The sequence below is a fragment of the Narcine bancroftii genome, chromosome 2 (genome assembly GCF_036971445.1).
Source record: "Narcine bancroftii isolate sNarBan1 chromosome 2, sNarBan1.hap1, whole genome shotgun sequence".
In the NCBI taxonomy this organism is placed as follows: Eukaryota; Metazoa; Chordata; class Chondrichthyes; order Torpediniformes; family Narcinidae; genus Narcine; species Narcine bancroftii.
The window spans coordinates 164,344,835-164,367,455 of record NC_091470.1 but is presented as its reverse complement, the minus strand read 5'-3'; the positions used below and the strand labels follow the sequence as shown (position 1 = coordinate 164,367,455).

At 43.4% G+C, this 22,621-nt stretch overlaps 1 protein-coding gene across 4 annotated transcripts in view; it reads right to left on the bottom strand.

Annotated features, from left to right (window-relative positions):
* The window catches only part of epha8 (eph receptor A8), a 271,719-nt gene extending 249,317 nt beyond the window's left edge, over positions 1-22,402 (bottom strand). For 3 of the 4 annotated variants that reach the window (XM_069919029.1, XM_069919030.1, XM_069919028.1), the window contains exon 1: positions 21,742-22,402. In XM_069919029.1, coding sequence (XP_069775130.1) covers positions 21,742-22,387 — 646 coding nt within the window. In that variant the 5' untranslated portion in view covers positions 22,388-22,402. The remainder of the gene's footprint in view (positions 1-21,741) is intronic. The other variant, XM_069919027.1, reaches the window with a different exon arrangement.
* Between the last annotated feature and the right edge of the window lie 219 nt (positions 22,403-22,621).

Below are 22,621 nucleotides of genomic sequence, written 5' to 3'. Positions count from 1 at the left end.
CCTCGTACTAATGATTGCAAAATCCAGGGCACTGATTTTCAGATGGGAAAGAAATTGAATATGAATACCATCAATTCATTCTCCTCCACTAATCAACCTTCAAAATGAATCTTGAATGTGTAAAGTAATAAGGAAATCAGGTAATCAAGTATAAATTTGCATTACAAATGCTAATTCATCTCTTACTGCATGGTTACAGATTAGATCAGTACACTGAGAGGAAAAATTTGGGCCAGCTCTAAAATAGTCCATAAATGTTCCTTATATTTCCTCTGAGATCGTCTGAAAAATGCTGATGGTATCATCAGGTTATTTCTACTCTCCAGACAGCACATATTAGACTATTTCATTGAGATGTTCCTTGTTTAAGTATACAGAGGAGAAATGTAAAGTTGTTCAACCCCCACATAACCTGGTACAGGTTTTACACACACAATTACATAGAACAGACATGTTCTCTAGTGTTGCTCTACTTTGTGCTTTAAGTCAGAGAGGAGAGAGAGTGACGTCTTCACTGGATATCTGCAGCTCTTGTGATTGTAGAAATCTTCATCACAAAATGTTTTTACTTAGTGTGTGTGTGTGTGTGTGTGTGTGTGTGTGTGTGTGTTTGTGCGTGTGCGCGCGCGCGCGCACGGGCACGAACCAACAAGCCACAGTGTTCACTGACATTTTCACTGTTTCAGTCATAAGTTCCCACTTGCATCAAAGGGGCCTCAATCTTCCCAGTGGAACAAGAGCAGCAAAGTTAGCTGCCTCAATGACTGTCACCCAGTAGCACTCACATTGTGAGGAAATACTGAGAGGTTGGTCATGGCCAGAATTAATGCATCCTTAAGTTTAGATCTGGACCCATACAATTTGCCTACAATCGCTCCACAGCAGATGCAATATCACTGGCATTTCACAAAGCTCTGGATCACCTGGGCAACAATACATACACACGGCTTCTCTTCATCAACTACAGTTCGGCCTTCAACACCATCATACCCTCAGTGCTGGTCAACTAGTTCCAAGTCCTGCACCTCTGCACCACCCACCCTCCCCCCCCCCCGCAAACTGGATCCTTGACTTTCTCATCAGAAGACCACAGTCAGTACAAATTGGAAACAAGGGCTCCTCCTCATTGACGATCAACACAGGTGCGCCTCAAGGATGCGCGCTTAGCCCATTGCTCTACTCATTCTACAGCCATGGCTCTGTGGCTAGGCCAATTCAAATGTCAGCTACACATTTGCCGATGAAACCACAGTTGTCAGCAGAATCACGTATGGCAATGAGGAGGTGTAGAGGCAGGAGATAGGGCAGCTGGTTGAGTGGTGTCACACCAACAACTTTACACTCAACGTTATCAGAATGAAGGAGCTGATTGTGGACTTCAGGAGGAGCATAGGAGAACACAAACCTGTCTTCATCAGGGGGTCAGCAGTGGAGAGGGTCAAGGACTTTAAATTCCTGGGCGACATCTTCTCGGAGGATCCGTCCTGGAGCCTCCATGTTCACATTGAAGCCTCGCCAGCGGCTATACTTGACGAGGTGTTTGAGGAGGTTCAGTGTGCCACCAAAGACTCTCAAATACTTCTACAGATGTACAGTGGAGGGCCTTCTGTCTGGCTGCATCACTGTTTGCTATGAGGGAAAAACTCCAGAGGGTTGTTAATTCAGCCAGCGACATCATGGGCACCAATCTTCACTGCCTTGAGGATGGCTACAAGAGGTCAGTGTCTTTAAGAAAGCAGCTTCTATCCTCAAGGACCCTCACCACCCAGGGGTCATGCCCCCTTCACCTTGCTGTCATCAGGAAAAAATAAACAGGAACCTGAAGACGGGCACTCAGTAGCACAAGGACGGCTTCTTCCCCGCTGCCATCAGATTCCTGAAGGACAATGAATCACAGATGCTACCTCACTTTTTCCTATTTTCTTGAACTATTTTTTTTAAATTTTGAAATGAAATTAAATTAGAGCTGCAAAATAATAAATTTCAAAACATGTACAAGACATGTGGATATATATCAAAATGGTGATATCCTGAGGAGAGGATATTCCACTCCAACAGCCTCTGCATTCAACAGGTCTACCCTTTGCTCATTTTCCACCATCTAAAACACACCTCCACCAGCAGAGAGATATTCCCTCCCCTCTGTTTTACGAAGAGATTGTCTCCGCCGTGTCTCTCTGGTCCACGCTACCATTCCCACCTGATAGTCCCTGTCCTTTTGACACTTTCCCATGCCACCGTAGGAGGTTCAATATCTGTCTACCCACTATCCAGGCACCCGAACAGTCTGTCCAAGTGAAGCAACAGAGTACTTTCACATCGTCCAGTCTTGTCAGTCGGATTTGGTCTGTGTGACTACAAAGTCTGCAGGAGGGCTAGAGGGGAATCCAGACCCTCGGTAACTCTGAAGGGACTCTCTTTGCTTTTCTTCCTTTGACTGTAAGGGGTGCCAGGCAATTTCTGATGATGGTGAATCTTTGTCTGTCCTACTGCATGTTAAATGCAACTTTGTGTAATATTACATCTATTTTTATTGCAAGACAATAAAGGAAACTTGAATCTTGCATACACTGGTGAAGCCAAATGCAGGTGAGTGTTTTGCTCTGTGGATCATCTGCATTCAGGCCGCAGGAGTGATGCTGAGTCTTCAGTTGCCTGACCCTTTTATTCTCCATCCCATTCCCAGTATGGCCTCGCTTTCTGCGACCTCTGGCACCGTTACGATGAGGCCCATTGTAAACTCAAGGAGCAACTCCTCATCTTTCATCTAGCCATAGTGCAGCCTAATTACTCGAGTTGATCTTTCAATCTGTTTGGATCACAACCGGCACCGTTGGCACAGCGGTTAGCTCAACACTATTACAGCGCCAGCAACCCGGGTTTGAATCTGGCATTGTCTGTCAGGAGTTTGCACGTTCTCCCCATAACCCGTGTGGGTTTTCTCCAGTTTCCTCCCACCCTCCCAAAATGTATGGGGCTGCAAGTTTAAGGTGGCATGAGCTGGAAGGGCCTGTTACTGAGCACTATGCCCAAACTAAAAAAGGATAGTCCATTTCCCTGCAGAACCCTGAATGCTAGCGGAACTCAGCAGGTCACCCCGCGTCCATAGGAAGTAAAAGGCGATCAACATGTCAGGGATGAACCCTTATTCGCCCGAAAGGTAGGTTGCCCTTCACTTCCTATGGATGTGCCGTGACCCGCTGAGTTTCTCCAGAACATTTGCACATTATTTTCCCTGTAATCCCTCCCTTTTTATTTGTGAGACTTGGTTCCAGCTCTGCATGTTGCTGTTGGCCAGACTATATAACATTCCTAGACTTTATTACGTTAGCGACACATCGCAGAGATAATGGAGCTTTACTGCCCATTTATATCTAAACATTGTTATGTATACATGTGATTATTATGTGAGATGTATTATATGTACACCATAGTCTGGATAAACATTGTTTTGACTGGTTGTATATGTACAGTCAGATGATAAAAAGCTTGAACTTGATTTAATGCCCAATTATTTCACTCTATTACAGACGCTCCTTTGTTCCACCTATCGTCCCAACCCCCCAACTCCACCTCTCAGTTCTATTGAAGGATCTTCAACCTGAAACTTTAACTGTTTCTCCTTCCACAAATGAGCCAAACCTTTGCAGTTTCTCCCCCCCCCACCCCCGCAGAATAATTTTTAAATTTAAAATTTTAAAATTTTATTTACAAGATGGTACACTGGACCGTGCCACCCGATCTTCTTTGTGTCAGATTTCCAACTTCGCAGGGGTATTTTTTGACCATGGGTTCATTGTCATATACAATGTACATTTGCCCGAAATTCTTACATGTTCCAGCCAAACAAGTACTTACGAAGTGAAACAGTAAAACATTTATAGTTTCAAAGTTAGCATAGCTGTTGGGATCCAGTGTAAGACTTCAATTTGTAAGGAATTTATATGTTCTCCCCATGTCTGCGTGAGTTTCCTCTGGGTGCTCCAGTTTCCTCCCATCCTTCAAATACGTACAGGGGTTGTAGGTCAATTGGGTATATTTGGGCGGCACGGACTTGTGGGCCGAAAGGGCCTGTCAGTGTGCAGTATGATGTCGGTATGTTTAAACTGATTGAGTTACATCTAAAGAGACCACTTTTTATTCAAATTTTGGGTCTTTATTGCTTACAATTTATTGCTGAACTTGAACTGCTCACCGCTGGGGCCCAGGTAAAGCAAAGCTCCCACATTCATATTGTGCACCACTTAGAACCTCCATCAGCTTTTCTCGCTGCTCACCACACACATCAAAGTGAATATTTTATTGCTTCAAACTGAAGTCTAATACTGGATTCCAACAGAAAATAAAACACGACAGCGAAATTTTGCTCCTGGAAATGTACCGATTCTATTATTTTCAGAACCAAAGGAGTAAACTGAGCCTGGGGAATTGGTGTTGACAATAACTGTGAATGCTGCCCACACAGTGCAACACTTTCCCCTCCACATTCGAGCACCACAACCTGATCACGAACCACAAAAAAAATTATTTTTCCAAAATCTGAACGTAATTATAATTCCTCCAGATTTCTCAAAATCGGAATGCAATTATAATTCTGCCAGATTTTTCAAAATCAGATCGAACTAGAACTAATTCCACTCCTATCTTTGATTCATTGAGGTGGACATGACCAGTCTTTGCTTCCTTGATCTTGACACAAAGGCTGCTTGTCTCTCAGCCTGACTTGAATTTGGCAAATGATCAGAAGCCGAAGCAAGCTTCAAGATATCTCAAAATTAATATGCTTTTGTGCAATTTCCTCGTCAGAAATTTGCTTCAGAGAGATTTGTTTTAAATCTCCAAACCCATGACTTGTACATCACCCAGAAGCCTGCATATAGAAACCACAGTTAAAGTACCACATGAATATTTGTCATTTGTGCAGCCTTTAATGGAGATTTGCAAGGAAAAGACATACATCTGAAATATTTTCACCATGCCTCCTCACTGTCAGAAATTCTTAACTTCATTTAGTGCAAAACATTACTCAACTTGGCACTGACATTCAATGCATTTCGGTAGGTCATTATTGGAAGACTCTGTTACCAAACAAGTCTATGGAAGATGGAATGAAGAATTATGTATTCACATACTCCACCCTTAACCCCCATCACCCTGGTCATAACTTCTGCTCACCACTGCCTTTGGATAGAAGGTACAAAAGCCTGAAGACCATCACCTGCAGTTTCAAGAACATTATCCTTCCAACAGCTATCGGTCTCTTGAACGTCCCCTTGTTACATTAATCACGGACTGTCCCGACACCTGAAGAAGAACATCTTCACCACTTTTTGTTTACTTGCACTGTGACTATGTATTGTTAACTGTGAATGTTTATTATACATCGACCTTTTGTATTTTGATTGCTGGAGAGAATTGGATGGGCGGACAATAAGAGCGGCAGAGTGGATCACTGGGGTCTCCCTCCCCCACCATTGGCATGATCTACTGGGATTGGTGTCTGAAAAAGGCTTGCAAAATCCACCCTGCACCCAGTATCTCTCAGCTATTCCCCTTGGAAAAAAGATGCAGGATGATACATGTATATACGTCCTGCATGCTTCTCATTTGTCTGTGTGAGTGTTTGCATGCTGTTTTGTCAGGTTGCATTTGTATAATCAGAGGATAACAAATGAACTTAAACTTTTTCACTTTAATAGAGAATATTGTAGATTTTTTTATGAACTACCTGTTTACCTGCAGCAAGTAGAATTTTGTGCAAAGTGTATGACAATAAATGCATTACCGTTAATGATTTTTATCGTGTTTATGATAACCCAACTTGTTCTGGGTGGATCTACGACCCAGTACATTCTAAAAGGTGAACACCATTAATTTCCGGTCTTGTTGTCACATGTGTTGCCTAGCCACTGCCGAGGAGAATCCTACCCAGAGTGAACCCACACAAAGCAGCCGGACCAGACAATCTACCCGATCGGGGACTGCTCTGATGGAGATCCTTACGAACATCTTCAACCTGTCATTGCAGCAGTCCATCGCCCCTACTGGGACGAAGACAGCCACCATCATCCTGGTACCAAAGAGGACGACAGTATCAGCCCTTAGTGACCACCGCCCCATGGCACTGACCTCCACCATTATGAAATGTGTTGGCCGTCTGGTGATGGAACGCATCAAAGCACACCTCCCAGAGATGCTGGGCCCATCTCTATTCACCTATAATGTTCCACTGACAATGCTGCAGCCTTGCCCACCCACTCCATCCTGATCCACCTTGAGAACGACGCCTCATACGTCAGGCTGCCATTCAGTGACTGTGATGGTACAGATTCTATCACCAATGTGTATATGTACATATGTACAGATGGTAGTGTAGGATGACTGTGATTGGCTGAGAGCGTAGCCACGCCTACTGGCAGGTCTTAAAGGATTGCTCCTAGCCAGACCAGGTCATTCCGGACTGGTCGACCTACTTGTGATATGCTCCTATCTTTTAGTTAATAAAAGCCTTGGTTTGGATCAACGTCTTTGGTTCTTTCAACCCGCTTCAGCTCGGCATTTAATACAATCATTCCCCAGAGGCTGGTGGAGAAGTTGTCCTCGGTGGGACTCAACAGCCCTCTCTGTAACTGGATTCTGGACTTCCAAATGCGTTGGCCGTCTGGTGATGCAGCAGGATGTCGAGCACCATCATGCCAAGCACTGGCACAACACAGGGCTGAGTGCTCAGCCCACTCCTGTCACGTTACTGACCCACCACTGCCATGGCAGATCCAGCTCCAACTGAGCCGTTAAGTTGGCAGGTGACGCAACTATAGATCACCTCGTCAGCAACAACGATGAGTCGTACCTCAGAGAAAAGGTGGAAAAGCTCGTGATTATGGTGTGAGAATGACTACCTGAGTCTCAATGTGGAGAAGATTAAATTAAATTTAAATTAGACATACAACACAGAAACAAGCCAATTCAGCCCTGCCAGTCCGTGCTGCCCAAATTACATCCCATTAACCTGCACCCCTGGGATGGTTTTTTGTTTGAAGGGTGGGAGGAAACTGGAGCCCCTAGAGAAAACCCATGCAGACATGGGGTGAATATACAAACTCCTTACAACCGCTAGCATCAGGTCCAGTCCCAATCACTGGTGCAGTAAAGGCATTGCACTAACCACTAGGTCAACCGCGCAGACAAAGGAGACGAGTGTGGACTTCAGGAGAACCCTCCACTACACATTAATAACTCGGCAGTGGAGAGAGTAGAGACTCTAAGTTCTTAGAGACTGCCAGGCTGAGAAACACCTTCCCATGGGCAGTGAGAAAGTTGAACGATTGATTAACAGCTCACACTAACCCTCCAAGCCTCTACTATTTATTTAACAATATTTATTAATTTTATATATGAATACACCTACTGCATACGAATTGTTTGCTCTGTATGAGTGCTATATTGACGTGTATATTTGCATGCTTCTTCCCCAAGGACTGAAGAATGGTGTTTTGTTGGGTTGTGTTGTACAATCGGATGATAAGAAGTTGAACGGAATATGCTGCTAGAAACAGTGGTGGAGGCAGGTCCATTCAGATCTCTTTAAGACTATTACATAGGTGCATGGAAGTGAGAAAAATTGAGGGTTATGCAATGGGAAAATTCTTGGCAGTTGTTAGAGTAGTTTATTAGGTCAGCACACACTGTGGGCTGAAGGACCTGTACATTCCAAATTTGGTTAGCCATCCTCTCCGAGGTCACGTTTGGGCCAACTACAATCAAACTGCTGATCTTTTTTGGAAAATGACACAATGTTGTACACTCCTTTTATACAGCTATCCACTGAAGACGATCAAAATCTATTGAATGGAGAGTGGAATCATTGTTTCATCAAATGAGATTTTAGAGATATGAATCATTTTGGCCCAATCCCAGCCAAAAATGCCTGGGGCATATAACTCATCCAGATTTGTGAAAGCTTTCTTCACTATATTTGTTAATCAAGGAGCACAGTTAATACAAATGCAAATGAAGGCCCTGGAAAATCAATCAAGACTGCCACTTTTCCACCCCCCCCCCCCACCGCAAGCACCCCACCAGATCAGCTAGCCTCAAAGGAGGCCGACTCTTGTCTGGATGTGGCCGTAGAGTCAGGATCTTCTTTCCCTGTTTACTGGTCACATTGTTGCAGCCAACGCTTAAATAAGTCAAGTCCCGGAAGAAGAGCTTTAGTAAAAGTAAGGAAGCCTTTTGAAATAGAAATTTAATGAGATTTTTAATGAGATTTAAAAATCACTGAGATGAAATGACAGTCAAATTAATGAAGGGCCCATTACACTGCACTACATTACAAAATATTGTTTTTTTATATATCATCTTTCACGCTTACCATTTTTGGATAATTTATGTATGAAATGGTAAGTTCATGTGCTTTATTAATCAAGATAGATGAATTAGATCGACTGATAACCAGTTGCCTCAAAGTGTGCCTAACCCTTTTTCACAACCTCTACTCTTAGCCAGCCTTTCTATCAATCAATCTCATTCACGAGATTAACTTCTGACCTCAGGATTTCACTCATTTGCAAAACAAATAGATGAACTCCCACTGAAGGTTCCCAGTCACTGAGGTGATGGAGGGAACTCTGGATGAGCTGAACAACTAAAATAATAGGGCAGCTTTTCAAGGAGGATGTTGGTGTCTATAGGGTGGGTGCTGGTGACACCCCTGATCACTATGTACAATAATGATTGAGGCTTTGAAATCAAGGCCACCTCAAGGAAACTAAATGGAGACTGAGGAAGATGACCAAGTTGAGGGGAACGACAAGGAAGTATGGGGTACATGAACAAACTTGCGGAAGAACAATCGACCTATGTAATGCCGCATCATTTAATGCAAAGAAGTATATTTTAGTGAGAAGGATATGGGAGCTGATCGTGTTTCCACTTCATAAGTGTAAATGCAGAGCTTAGGAGAAAGCGAGAGTGTGTGACCTGTAGACAGGACAGATGGAGATCACTGACCTCCACATGCTCTGAAGCACCAGTCTTTCAGCCTATTTTCCTCGCCCAAGTTGCAGGCTCAGCTGCATTTTTAGGCAGGAAACGTGCCCACAGCCCAAACCCCCCAACCCCAGCTGGTGAACTTGCAGCTTCTGGCAATGGTGTGAGATGGGGAAACCAGTCCTCGAAGTTGCAGTGGGTTTGACCTGGTGTGGGGTGTAGGGATAAAGGTGGGAATGCTGGTGGGAAGAGTCTGAAGGGGAGAGTACAATCTCAGGGCAACAGCCCCAATGGAAGCAAATCTGCAAAGACATTTACCTTCTCTCTTTTAAAACTACTCTGTTTCTCAAGCCATGGAAAATATATTTAGCAAATATTTCTGATTCTTTCGCCCTCTTTATCTTACTTAATTAGACAAAGTAACTCTGGAGAGAGGGGAAGGCTGGTAAAATGGCAAGGCAGGTGTCAGTCTAACATTACATTGTAGTTGGCCACACCAGCAGATGACTTCCCATTCTCTGCAGGAGTCTTCACGCAATTCCATCTGCCAAATGGTGCGAGTCCCGTTAAGAATCAGTTCTGATGACTAATAAATCAAAACTGGAATCAAAGTCGCATCTGTACCATAAGAAGGTCCAATTCATGGCTAAATATTCATGGCTGTGAGTATATAAAACAAAGATAATATATTGTAAATCAATCAAATTGAGAGGATAAAAATTACGTTCTGGACAGATTGCATTAACACATTTTAATAGAATCTTGGAAACAAGTAGCAGAGACTTTGTTGCAGATAGTAATTCATGGAGAATTCAATGGCTGATGAACAGCTAACACAGTGGTAAAGTCTATTAAAATATCCAGGGAATCATGTCAGCTTGACAATAGTGATGGGAAAAAGAGTGGAATCCCTGCTAAAGGAGAGACCAGAAAGACAATTAAAAGTGAAAGGAATAGAGTGGGTGGATTTCAAAAAGATTTTTTTTTTGGCTTGACTAATCTTACTGAATATTCTGAAGACGGCCCAGGAACCACGGTCAATGCAGTTGCCATTATTTATTTGGATTTTCAAGATAATCAAGTATCCTATGATAGTCTAATGAATGAGGGCAGAGAAAACAGTTAGGAGACAAGGGGCAGGATATGGGACAGTGTGGTTAGTGTAGCAGTCAGTGCGACACCATTACAGAGCCAGTGACCCAGGTTCAAATCCGCCACTGTCTTTAAGTTTGTACGTTCTTCCCTTATCTGCTTGAGTTTCCTCCTGGTGTTCCAGTTTACTCCCACACTCTAAAACGTACAGGGGTTTCAGGTTAATTGGGGTATAGGGGTGGCACCAGCTCATGGGCCAGAAAGGCCTATTAACATGCTGTATGTCTAAATTTAAACACTCGTTGGCCTCAGGACTGAAAGTGCAACGTGGGGGTCGAGGGCAGTTAATCGGAGTGGGTGGCAGTGGGCAAAAATGTCCACATGGATCAATGCTCATTCATTCATTCAGATGCCTTGCCATTCGGCGTGGGCGATCATGTCCCTCCATCTGTATTCATCTCCGCTCCTGCAAATTGTAGTTGTTGCCTCCCCTGTTTCTCCTTTGGTGAAGGCTCCATCTTTGAGGTGAAATCGTAGTTGATGTTGAGTTTGTGATTATACAAGGGAAAAATACTGAAGTGGGTCCCCGTTGCCTTCTTCAGTTGCAGTATCCGTACTGAACAGGTCACCCTGGCCATTGATCAGCGGATTCATCTGCCCAGCGATTTTAGTTTTACCACCATATTTGTAGGATCTGCTTGTAAACACCATCCACCATCCAGAATCCATGGCTTCACGCGACCCTGATTGGGAGGCTGAACAGGTCCTACACCTTTCCCAAGGGTGACCTGTAAGCTATCAGATGGAAGGAGCGCCTTAAACCTCCTTTTGCTGAGCAGTTGCGCAGCACTGACAACAACGGATCAATTGTTTCATTCAATATTTTCTTTATGTTTTAAATGTTCATCACTCATCATTTGTGGTACCATCCAATGACATGTGCCTAAAAAATTTAGCCATAAAATCGAATCATCTTGTGACATCTTTCCAGATGATATATCATAATCTACATTCACCATATAGAATCTGAACTCAAGAACATGTTGAGAGGGGGACCCTGCACCTTGATTCTCTTCATTGGAATTTGTTTTTCCCTCTGTGCTGCCAGTACACCGTTACCCCTCTACTGGAGCTTGCCTGTCCATCAGCAATGGACTTTCAGTTCCCTCCATTCACATACATGCAATTTCCTAGTGACCTACAAGGTACAATTGATAGTGCCCATGCAGGGATAAAAATTTACCCTTGCTTGTATATCTGGTCAGCCTGCACACGAGCAGTACACAATGAGTTAAAAAGTTTTCACGTTATTACATCATGACGTGATAAAGTGGTTGAACTCCATTTCTGCATTCATAAAAGAGTTGCAAGCGATTAATAAAGGGGAAAAGGATCAATTGATTTTGGTGATTAAAGGTTGAAGCAGGAATAGAACTGTGGTTGGTAAAGTGATTAAGAAGGATTAAAAAGCTATTTTGTTATCACGTAATGATCTCTATTACTATGTTGCAGGGCTCCAATCCAGTATCTTTGTCTTGAATGTTATTTGGCACTGGAAGAATATTCATATTGAGCATGTGATTTTTTTTTGTGAAAACTGCCTTTTGTACACAGCAAAACCCTTGTTATCCAGGTTTTAAGCAACCGGAAGCCTCAAAAGCATCTCGGAAAATAAATAGGTAAAAAAAATCTGAAAGTTTAAAATTGACGAGCCTCACAGATAGTTTGCCAATCCACGCAACATGCAATCTCAAGCAAATGGAAAATTCACTTATTCGGTGTAAAGGTTAAAACCTTGTGTTTTCGATTCTTAGTTAATTTTGTGCCTCTCTCTTTGTTTGTAGTGTTCCCATAGTGACTATGATGTAATATGTTGTAATATCTACCCACGGTAACTGCTTGCTCTTTCATTCTACAAGATGTGAAGGAAGCGTGAGTACGAGAAATTTTTCTATGAATTTTTCTCTGTTTTTGTATCTCTACATATCTATATATCTTTATAGCAATTTTTAGCTAACACTTTTGTTGTATCAACTTTTCAGTAATTAAAGACAAAAGGACTATCTTTATACAATAAATGCTTTGTTAGTCATTATTATGAAAGTCGAGGTAAAGTTATGCAAAATGTTTATCTGTTCTATCAACGAATTAAAACTACATAAAATAACAGCCACAGAGTTTGATTTGTTGGATTAAAGAAATTGACATTTGGGATATCGTAGCTCAACCTTTGGAAGAGGATACTCTGAAACTAGGGTATATTAGAATAATGAAAGTGTTGTCTATACTTGGCATCTATTAATCCCCTTAGGTTCCGATACCAGAGGTTTTACTAAACATTGATTTGTTTAAAGTAACTATTTAAATCCAAGCAGATGAACTCGGGAGTTAATATTCTCTGGATTAGACCTAAAATTCAGCTGATTTTTTTTGTGTGGCTGGACACATGGCTCAGGAAGGATAGAGTTAAATAGAAAAGTCTGCAGATGCTGGGGTTTAGTTAAAAACTCACAGTAAATACTGGAGGAACTTAGCCGGTTTTGCAGCGTCCATAGGAGGAAAAGATATTACTGACAATTCGGGACTGAGCCCGTTGAGCAGCTTGGCTCTGTCCATCATCTCATGCCAGACTGAGACCACCGCAATTTGCAGGAATAACACCTCATCAAGCCACCCTAAACCAGAAATGGCATTAATGTCAACTTCTTCAGATTCTATTATATCCACCCCACCCCCATTTCTTCCGACTGCCTCCTTTCCTCTAGTTCAGTCTCTCTCTCTTCCCATTTTTTCTGTCTCCTTTCACAGAGCCAAAACCTTTGCTCTTATCTTATCCAATTAACATATTTTGCTGTTGGTCTGAACTCCTCCACTCCCCTATCTCTCCTCAATCTTTAATTTAGATGCCTGCCTGCGTTTTGACGGGCTCAGGCCCGAAACGTTGGTAATATATCTTTACCTCCTATGGTTGCAGTGAGACTAGCCGAATTCCACCAGCATTTCTCTGTGTTTATATTTGGGCTAACAGTGCCAGCTGTCCTCTCGATCTTTCAAAATTCAAGATTCCTTTATTGCTACAGTGTCCAGTTCCGAAGCTCCATCACGATCATGAAGTCTTTAACGTCCAAGTCCCTTCGGGACCTCTTCTTCCCCTCAGCAATCTCAAATCTCAACTCCGATACCTGGTTCCCATGAGCCAGTCTCCAGCAGCCGGCAACCCATGCGGCTCCACAGAATGCAACGCGCCCACAGCCTGTGTGGGTCCCTCAAAAGCTGAGTCCTTCGCTGGTCCGCTCCTCCCCCAGAATCTGCAACCCTTCATGGCCACTGCTAGCACAGGCGCTGCCATCTTGGGTGTCGACCTCCATGGTTGCTTGATTTTACTTACAAACACCATCAGCTATTTTAACAGTGGTTCTCAACCTTCCCTTCCCACTCACATACCATCTTAAACAATGAGTGGAAAGAAAAAGTTTGAAAACCACTGCTTTAAAGCCTGCATGGAACCACCAACATTAGGATCAGGCGGTTGAACCCTTCAGAGCAGTGCTGTGCCTCTGCTCTCCTGGGTCTGCATCAGCAGCAAAGCCCTATTTTTTGTCTCTCTTAAAATCTTATACACCTCTATTAAGTGTCCTCTCATTCTCCGTCCCTCTAAAGAGAAATGACTGTTGCTCACTCAACCTTTTAGGAAGTACCAGGGTGGAAAAGCTGACATATTCATTTGTCCTGGATGTAGTGCAATACAGAAATGTGCGGGAGAAACTCAGTAACATCCATGGCAAGTAATGGATGCCCAACGTTTTGGGCCCGGCCCCTTCGTCAAGGCTACAACCCCAGTGTCTGCAGATTCTCCTGTTAAATGTACCTTCAACTCTGACATGGGAAACATTTTAGAACAAACTTCCCCCTAAACTCACATTCCACCTTAAGCAATCCCTATGTCATAAGTCCTCTGTGATTAGTAAGGGATGGCTTAAGGTAATCCCCGAAATATTTTGCTTGAGAAAAATTGTCATTGGCCCATTTCCTTTCGAGTTACGAAACTGTGCACATAATGAGTCAATGAGGTACGATTAAAACAGTGGTTATCAAACCTTTCTCTTTCCACTCACCTACCACCTTAAGCCACAGAGCACCTATGGCATAGGGATCACATAAGTTTCAATGTGAGTTGAGGGGGACAGTTTGAAAACCACTGCTTTAGATGGAGAAGATACAATAAATAGAGGAGGAGTTACTCCATTAAATTAGCATAGAAATGGTTGCAATTGTAGGCTCTCTTAGAAGAAGTATTGAATAGGATTAAATGTTTTGAAACAAAGAACAAAAAGCACAATTACACAGCTGAGAGTTCAATATATTGCTTCAAAAATGCTGAGGAAGATAGAAGAGCAAATTTAGAGACAATATACCTTCAGCAGTATTGAGGGCGATTGCAACACTAAATGGATTCATTTCATGTCAATGTGAACAGCATTGAGATCTGTGCAGCAGCTCAACAAGAGGGAAGTGGAGTTGTGGAACGAAGTTTGGGGAATAAGGCTAGACAAGTAATTGGAATCAGTTCTGAGTGACAGTATAAATCTCGTTTTAGTCAAGGGCGCCGGACCGCGGACTCTGGTTCCAAGATGGCAGAGCTTGTGTTGGGCAACAGCCTTGAGGGGTTGCAGACTCTGGGGAAGCAAAAGACTGACGCCGGGGACCAGTAAATGGGGAGAACAACCCCCCCCCATCCCCACCACCCTATTGGAGAGGGAGAAGCAGAGGAGACGACCCAACAGGGTGGTGACCACAGTGGGAGGGGCTCTGTGGCTGAAGAACACTCGGACAGCCACTGGAGGCAAGGAACCCAGGCGGACTGTGGGAGACTGGCTGAAAGGGTATTGGCTATTGGAACCAGATGCGAGAGGATGCTGACAGCTTCCCGATCGGGTCAGAGGTTTGGATCTGGAGTTCGGGCTGCTGAGGGTTTGGACTGGAGGTGACTCTAGTGAAAATTGCTTTTGCTTCTCTTTCTTTGACTATAAGGAGCACGAGGTCATTCTGCTCACGGCAAATCTTTGCTCACTTGATTACAGGCGAAAGTCAATTTTGTGTAATATCACACCTGTTTTTAATTACATGACAACAAAGGAATCTTTAATCTTGAATTATTTGGAGTCAATCAATATGGATTTGTCATGGGAAGATTACATCCAACTGAATTTACTGAATTTTCAGTGGAAGTAGCAAGGAGGCCAAAGAGGGCTGGAGTCAAGCTGGATTTTACCAGAGCTTTAAACTGCCTCACTGGTCAAAATGGTGGGGGGAAAAAAAAGTCTGGGCCAATGGGACGGACTGCAGGAAGATATAAATGCTTTTAATCCTGAGGCAGGAAAGTAGCAAATGGAAAGTAATCTGGAAAAATAAAAGGTGATTGAGTTGGGGAGGTGCAACATGCTAAGATCCAAGAGGTGGGACGACCATGAGTGGCCCTCATCGGATGAAGAGAAGGACCTGAAAGTTAGTGTCCTCAGATCCCTGTGGGAATTATAAACCACGGTTATTCACTTTGGAACAGACACACAATGGGAGGGATTGAGGAGGAGGACATGCAGGAAATAATTCCACAGGAGAAGGGTCCAAAGCCAAGGGGAATAGTGAGGGGCAGAAGGAATGGAGGGAGTGTGATACTCAACGTCTAAGAGGTTGGTAAGAGGTGGAAACCTTGTTTCAGAGCCGTGACCTGCAGGTGAGGCCAACAAGGTCGTTGTAGGTTGAGACTGAGGAATGAAAGAGAGGCCGCTCCCTTTAGCAAATAGGTCATGAACCAAAGCCACGAATATGGAACTCACGTCGAGTTAGTTCCTGATCTGATAATCACTACCTCCAAGGACGATGGGAGTAAAGTCAATCAGAGCTTTTCGGGTGGAATCACACGGAGGAGTGGCGGGAACTGTGGTGGAGCTGCTACCTCATTACATGCAGAAACCTTCTCCCTGTGACAGTGCTGTGGTGCCTCCCAAATCCCAAAGATGCGTGGGTTGGAGGACTGACCAATCACTGTAAATTGCCACAAGTGTGAGATTGAAGGCGCTCGAACCTGAAGCCAAACACAATCTGTTGGAGGAACTCAGCGGGTCGAGAAGCTTGTCTGGGGAGAGCTGAATGAGAATGTGAGGAGGTCAGCCCAGTTTCTTCCCACCCTCTAAAACGTACAGGGTTGTAGGTCAATTGGGCAGCTCGGGATCAAGGGCTGGAAGGACCTGTTATCAAGCTATATGCCTCAATTTAAAATAAAATTGGATGAGGACATAGGATGGGAGCTTAATGCAGAAGGCCCTGTTTCTGTGCTGATGGACTCTAATACTCTCTAACTAGCTGCTGTTTCACAGACCCTTAATTTACAATGGCAGAAAATACTGCAAAAATGGTTCCATTTAAAAAAAAATTTAGACATACAACACGGTAACAGCCATTTCGGCCCACGGGTTCGTGCCGCCCAAGTTACACACCATTAACCTACACCCCTTTTGAACGGTAGGAGGAAATCGGAATCCCAGGAGAAAACCCTTGCAGAAACAGGAAGGCTGTGCAAACTCCTCACAGACACTGTAGGATTCAAATTCCAGTTCGATCCCCATCGCTGGCACTGGAAAGGTTTTGCGCTAACCGCTAGGCCAACCTTAACGAATCACTGAATCTGAGGGGAACAATTATGTTCTGAGCCAAAGCACGGTAATTGAAAACTAAAGAAACTCCATCAGTGGTTGAATTGAATTGTTTATCATCATGCATGGTTCGTTTTGTGCGCTATCCAGACAATGACCGGGTGCTGGTCAGGGGGACTAAGAGGGTGGGGATTTGTTATGACATGGACTAGTAGGGCCGAACTGGCCTGTTCTGTGCTGTAAGTGGTTATATATGGTTATAAAGCAACCTATACATAGTACAGCAGGTAATATAAGAATGAAAACAAAAATATAACATTCAAGGAACAGTTAAACAGTGCGAGGCATCATCTTTTACAAATGAGAGGTCCATTCAAGAGCCTAATAACTGTGGGAAAGAAACTGTCCTTGAACCTGAATGTTCGTGTTTTCAAACTACCTGCATCTTCTGCCTGACAAGAGGGGGAGAAGAGAATGTGGTTGGTATGGGATGGAACCTTTAATATTTTTCAGAGGGGGCGGAGGGTGATGATAGAGTTGGCGAAGGGGAGGGTTAATTTGCACGGTGGTCTGAGCCGTGTTCACAAGTCTCTGAATTTACTCGTAGTCGTGGGTCATGTAGTTCCCATCCCAAACTGTCACTCAGTTTGAAATAAACTGTTTTCCACACTTACAACAAACACAAAGTATCTGCCTGTTGTTATTTGGAAGCTAGGAGGTGTTGAGGTGAAGAAACTTCAGAATAGTTAATAGCAGTTAGAGAACTGATGACTGAAGATGCTCAGAGAACTAAGAGCTTATGCTGCATCAGTGATGAGCAGTCAACAGCCATTTATTCGTGATCATACCTGTGGAATGGAATCCCAGAGGCCATGCCTGAAGTCCCTTTCACATTTGCCAGTGATCCCAATCGAATGCCAATCGGCCTTTAAAGTGGCAAGTGCAAAAGCAAAATCTGCTCAACACCATCATCTCACGCCGGGGATTTCCGGCCTCGACCCCTAGTACAATCCCTGGCATCTGCAGACGCCGGCGTTGAGATCTGGCAAGTGTGAAATGGGTAGCAACATTGCAGGCACTTCCTATTAAAGGTAGAACAGTCTAAACGCCGAGTATAAATCCTTGAGAGTTTGAAAGCATTCAGTGTCCCAGTTAGGAGTGGTCTAGTGTGAAAGGCCAAACCCCCATTCCTATCCCGGGACACTGAACGGCCGATTTACTGGGATGCAAGTGTGAAAGGGGCTTGGTACACAGCCTCAGTCTTAGCTTCAATGCTCAGTCGGAGAGCAGTGACATTGAGAGAACAGCAATCAGTGCTGGGTAGGTACATCAGATACTGGTTGCCTGGAATCAGAGCTGGTTATATGCTGTGACTTTTTACTTCAATGTTCAGCCACCAGTTGGAAATCAATATAAAACTAGTGTAACAATGGAAGTCTCAGTAAAAATCCCATAGGATTCAATGCTGTTTTTATTGGGAGATATTAGAGGAGTCAAACCTAAATTGAAGTGAAATTTGTTCAAATTGCTTTAGCGAAAGTGAGATAATGTATCGCAATAACCTGGACATCAGATATTGATTTGGGATTGGATCGTTGGCAGGCAGAAGTTAGGAGTTGTTTAACAATTGAGAAAATTACTTAAAATTTAAGAAATAGGTATCATACATTTTGGAAAATATGGAGCCCATAGTTACAAAGAGTGGGTATTAATATTTAAATGAATCTCAGATGTTCCCTTTCTCTTATAGGTCTCTCTCTCTCTCTCTCTCTCTCTCTCTCTCTCTCCCTCTCTCTCTCTCTCTCTCTCCCTCTCTCTCTCTCTCTCTGTGAAGAGATATTCCTGTCCTGTTGTGGTTCTCTTATCCTGGTCTTTTGTGCAGTAGGAGGTTGGAGGGAGGAGGTTAGGGGGTAGGGTTCTTATTTTATTTTTTTCCTCTTATAAACACGCACGCACACACACACACAATGTATATTTGGAATGAATTTGAAATATTATAATTGTTTATTTTATGGTTTAATATAAAGTTCTCAAAAAAAAACATTGGAAGTTTCCCATTTGTAGGAAAATCCACGTGCAAAACTCTTTTAATTTAATGTTTGTACACTGAACACCTTTGGAACATGGTGGGGGGTGGTGGGGGAGACCGGAGCATCTGGAGGAAACCCACGTAGACAGGGGGTTAACTTACAGCCAGCAGTGGATTGGAACCTTGGGTCACTGGTGCTGTATAAGTGTTGTGCTAATTGCTACACTACCCTTTATCAAAGGTGAACAATGACTTGCAAAGTGAAGGAACATATTCATATTATAAAGCAAAACTCTGAGGCTTGGGTTAAAAACCAGCACAGAGTGAGTTTCAGTCAATTATAAATCCAAACTTCATTTTTCCAGTTAGAAATATTAACTGGATCTACAAAGGAAAATGGACTGCACAGATCAAAATTTACAGCTCTTTAGATGGTAGGAAGTGAAATCTTCAACTATGTCACCTGCTCCTTTTGGTAGTATTTATCATAATTTAATCATATATTATACCCACACTTAGTTTCATAACATTTATCTTGTCTGTTAATTGTTTTCCTTTGATTAGTTGAAGTCTGACAATCTTCAAACTGCAGACAGGTGTTCAGAGCATACTCTACCATCTGGATAGTGTTGGAGAACAGAGAGACCTTGGGGTACAAGCACATAGTTCCCTGGAAGTGGCCACACAGGTTAAGGGTGGTAAGGAAGGTGTGAGGTCCCACTTGCCTCCATCAGTCAGGGCAACAAGTGCAAGAGATGGAACACCAGGTTACAAATGTCGGTTGCCCAGATCCAGGAAGCATGTCATTAAGCTGAAAAGGGTGCACAAATCACTGGGATGTAACCGCACTCGAAGGCCTGGGTTCTAAAGAGACTGGGACCTTCTTCCTTGGAGTTTAGGATGACCTTACAGGGGTTTCTAAAATCATGAGGGAATGGTCATAGTCTTTTTCCCAGGTTAAAGGGAGTGGAAAACGCAGGCATTGGTGAAAGATCTGAGGGCAAATTCCAGAGGAATTAGTAGAGGTGGGGACAATCAGATAGGTGCATGAAAAGGAATGGTTTAAAGGGTTATGCAACCAGCTCAGAGAGGTCACATGGCCAGCACGGACAAGTTAGGCCAAGTGCCTGTTTCCATGTTCTATAACTCAGTGAACTCATCAAACCCCTACACATTTAATACATTACACCATCGTCTACGATGTGAGTTACATTGGGTTGAACTTTGGGCCACTGCTTTTAACCTGAACTTGGCAAACAACAAAAAGACACACCGTAGGATGGAGTGAAATATCTACTTCCTCTTTGCCCAGAACCTCCAGGACATCCTGCGAGCTGCAGATGCTTAAACCAAGGCTAGAGATGACTGTGCTCTTCCTACCCTGCTTCCTATTACTTAGCAGGCTTATGCATTGCCTCTCTTCTGCCAAACCCACCTATCCAGCTTTGTCTTTACTGAAGCAGTGGAGGCTACCTCGGCGAATATATTTAAGGCAAGTTTGGATATATTTTTTACATAGTAGGGAAATTAAGGGTTATGGGGAAAAGGCAGGAAGGTGGAGATGAGCCCATCATCAAATCAGCCATGATCTCATTGAATGGCGGAGCAGGCTCGATGGGCCGGATAGCCGACTCCTGCTCCGATTTCTGATGTTCTTAAGACATAATCTCTCCCTCTCGATGACACTAATTTTACACCCTCATGAAATATGTTGAGAAGTTTATCCTTGCTCAAGGTTTGTAAGTTTTTGTTGTAAAATAACAAACTATTGCATAGAGATTTTGTCGAGAATGGTTACCTCCAAGTGAGTATCGTGATCGTCCTGGAAAATGAATGGATTCGAGGAATCCCGTTACATTGTCCATGGACTGGAAGCCCTGCCCCTGATTTTAAGTTCCAAGCTGCCTGGAGCAGAATTAATCATCAGGAACAAAAGGGTCATCAATGCGACACTGGCCGGAGAGATTGAGGAATAATTGTGAACTTGGTGCAGAAAGTTGAAGGCCTTTTGGCTGAAATCTTATCTTACTCTTCCCATATATGCTGCCTGATAATACTGAGCATTGCAATTATTATTTAAAATTTCTCCAGTTATTTTTATGTTTTAATAATCAAGTCTTCTTTTAAATCAAAATTGGTGAAATACGAAGTCAGTGCCAACAATGGGTGATAAACTCCTTTGGGGATTATTGGATTCTATCGGAGAGGTATTCACCTCTTCTAAAGGCCTACAGAGGCACAGATTCAAGCCAAGTCCTTGCATGGCCATTTATTTCATTCAAAGTCTCTTGCAACTTGTTAGCTTCTGTTCCCTAGCCATTTCCTATCACAGTTAATATCAGGAGCTATTGTTACATCTTAAATCCTGACTTAAATGACAATTGATCTTTCTCTCTTTAAAATAAAATTCTATTTTCTCATCTTCTCCACAGTCCCTTGAGGAGCACTTAAAGTCTGAAGCTACAAGAGCCTTGCCCGTTGTGCAACCGATGCCATGTTGCGAACTGCTACAGCGTCAGCGATAAGCTCCTGTTTTAGTGCTTTCCCCTTGTACCTCGTCACTTCGTAACTCCATTTCCACCTTCACAGAAAGGAAGCCAAACCAGAGCAAGTAATCCCAAAATCTGACTGAAATTCCACTCCACACAAGCCCCAATAGATGACTGGTAAGTAGCAGGAACGAGTCCTCTGCATTCAATGTATGTTAAGGTAGAGTTTTTTTTTAGAGAGAACTGGTGAGAAAGTTCTGTCAAAGCAACATACTGAACACAGTGAAATAGATCAAGATTCATCAAGTAAACTTCCTAGCAGGCAAGCTATTCAGTGATAATGGAATTTTTCACTGTTCTTTGAAATTAATCTCGATCAAACATTCAGCAACACATCCAAAGGCTGAACCCACTATTGGGAAGATTTGAAGATCCAAAATCTACATCATCCAATTCACACAAAGAGGCTCGGAGTTTAAAGAAATCTTACCTTGGCAACTATCTCTTTGTTCCTCATAGCCAGCGCTGCAGACACATTTCCCGATGGGGACAAGCCACTCGCCCTCTGCGCTGCAGTACATCTTGGGCGTATCTCGCTCTTCACTGTGGTCCACACATTGACCCTGAACCTCGACCAGGGAGGAAGAGTCAGCTCCGGTCACGGCGTCGGGAAACACGGCCAAGTTCCGAATCATGGCTGGGCACTTCTTATAATAGACCCTGACTGACACGATGGCGATGCAAGCTCCAATGTCCTGAAAAGCCAGGTAGATCCCTTTTTTCCTGAGCGGGCCCACACCGCGGACTTCAGTGTTTAGCTTCAGCTTCCGCACGCCCAGGTCTACACTTGTGAAACTCTCATCAGCTGCCACTGTATCAATCTTGACAAATTGGTTCTCCCAGATATTGGGGCCAATGTCTCGGTCTGACTCAAAGTAATAAAGGTTGAAGGTCTCCTTGCATGTCCCCACGACCCCTGGCATGCTATTGCAGTCTCGGAGGGTGAACTTTATTTCAATGTATATTCGACGGGCCCCATTACGCTGGAGCCATTTAGTCCTCAGCCAGTTGTTCTGGTTTGGAGACATGACATTGCAAACTTGATAGGTGTGGATTGGAGTGAAGTATTCGTCCATCTCACTGATAGCATCCCACTGCAAAGGAAAATAACTAGATTTAATAATGCTTTTACAGATATCCTTGAGGGACTGAAAGTTGATTATAAAGCAGAAAATGTTGGAAGCATGATACTCAGCATGTCAGGTAATATCTGCAGAGAAGGAAAACTAGAGTCAATGCTTCATATCACCAGTCCTGCATTGGAACGTATCTTAGTTTCAATCTATGATTTGATTTCTGCACGAAAAAGG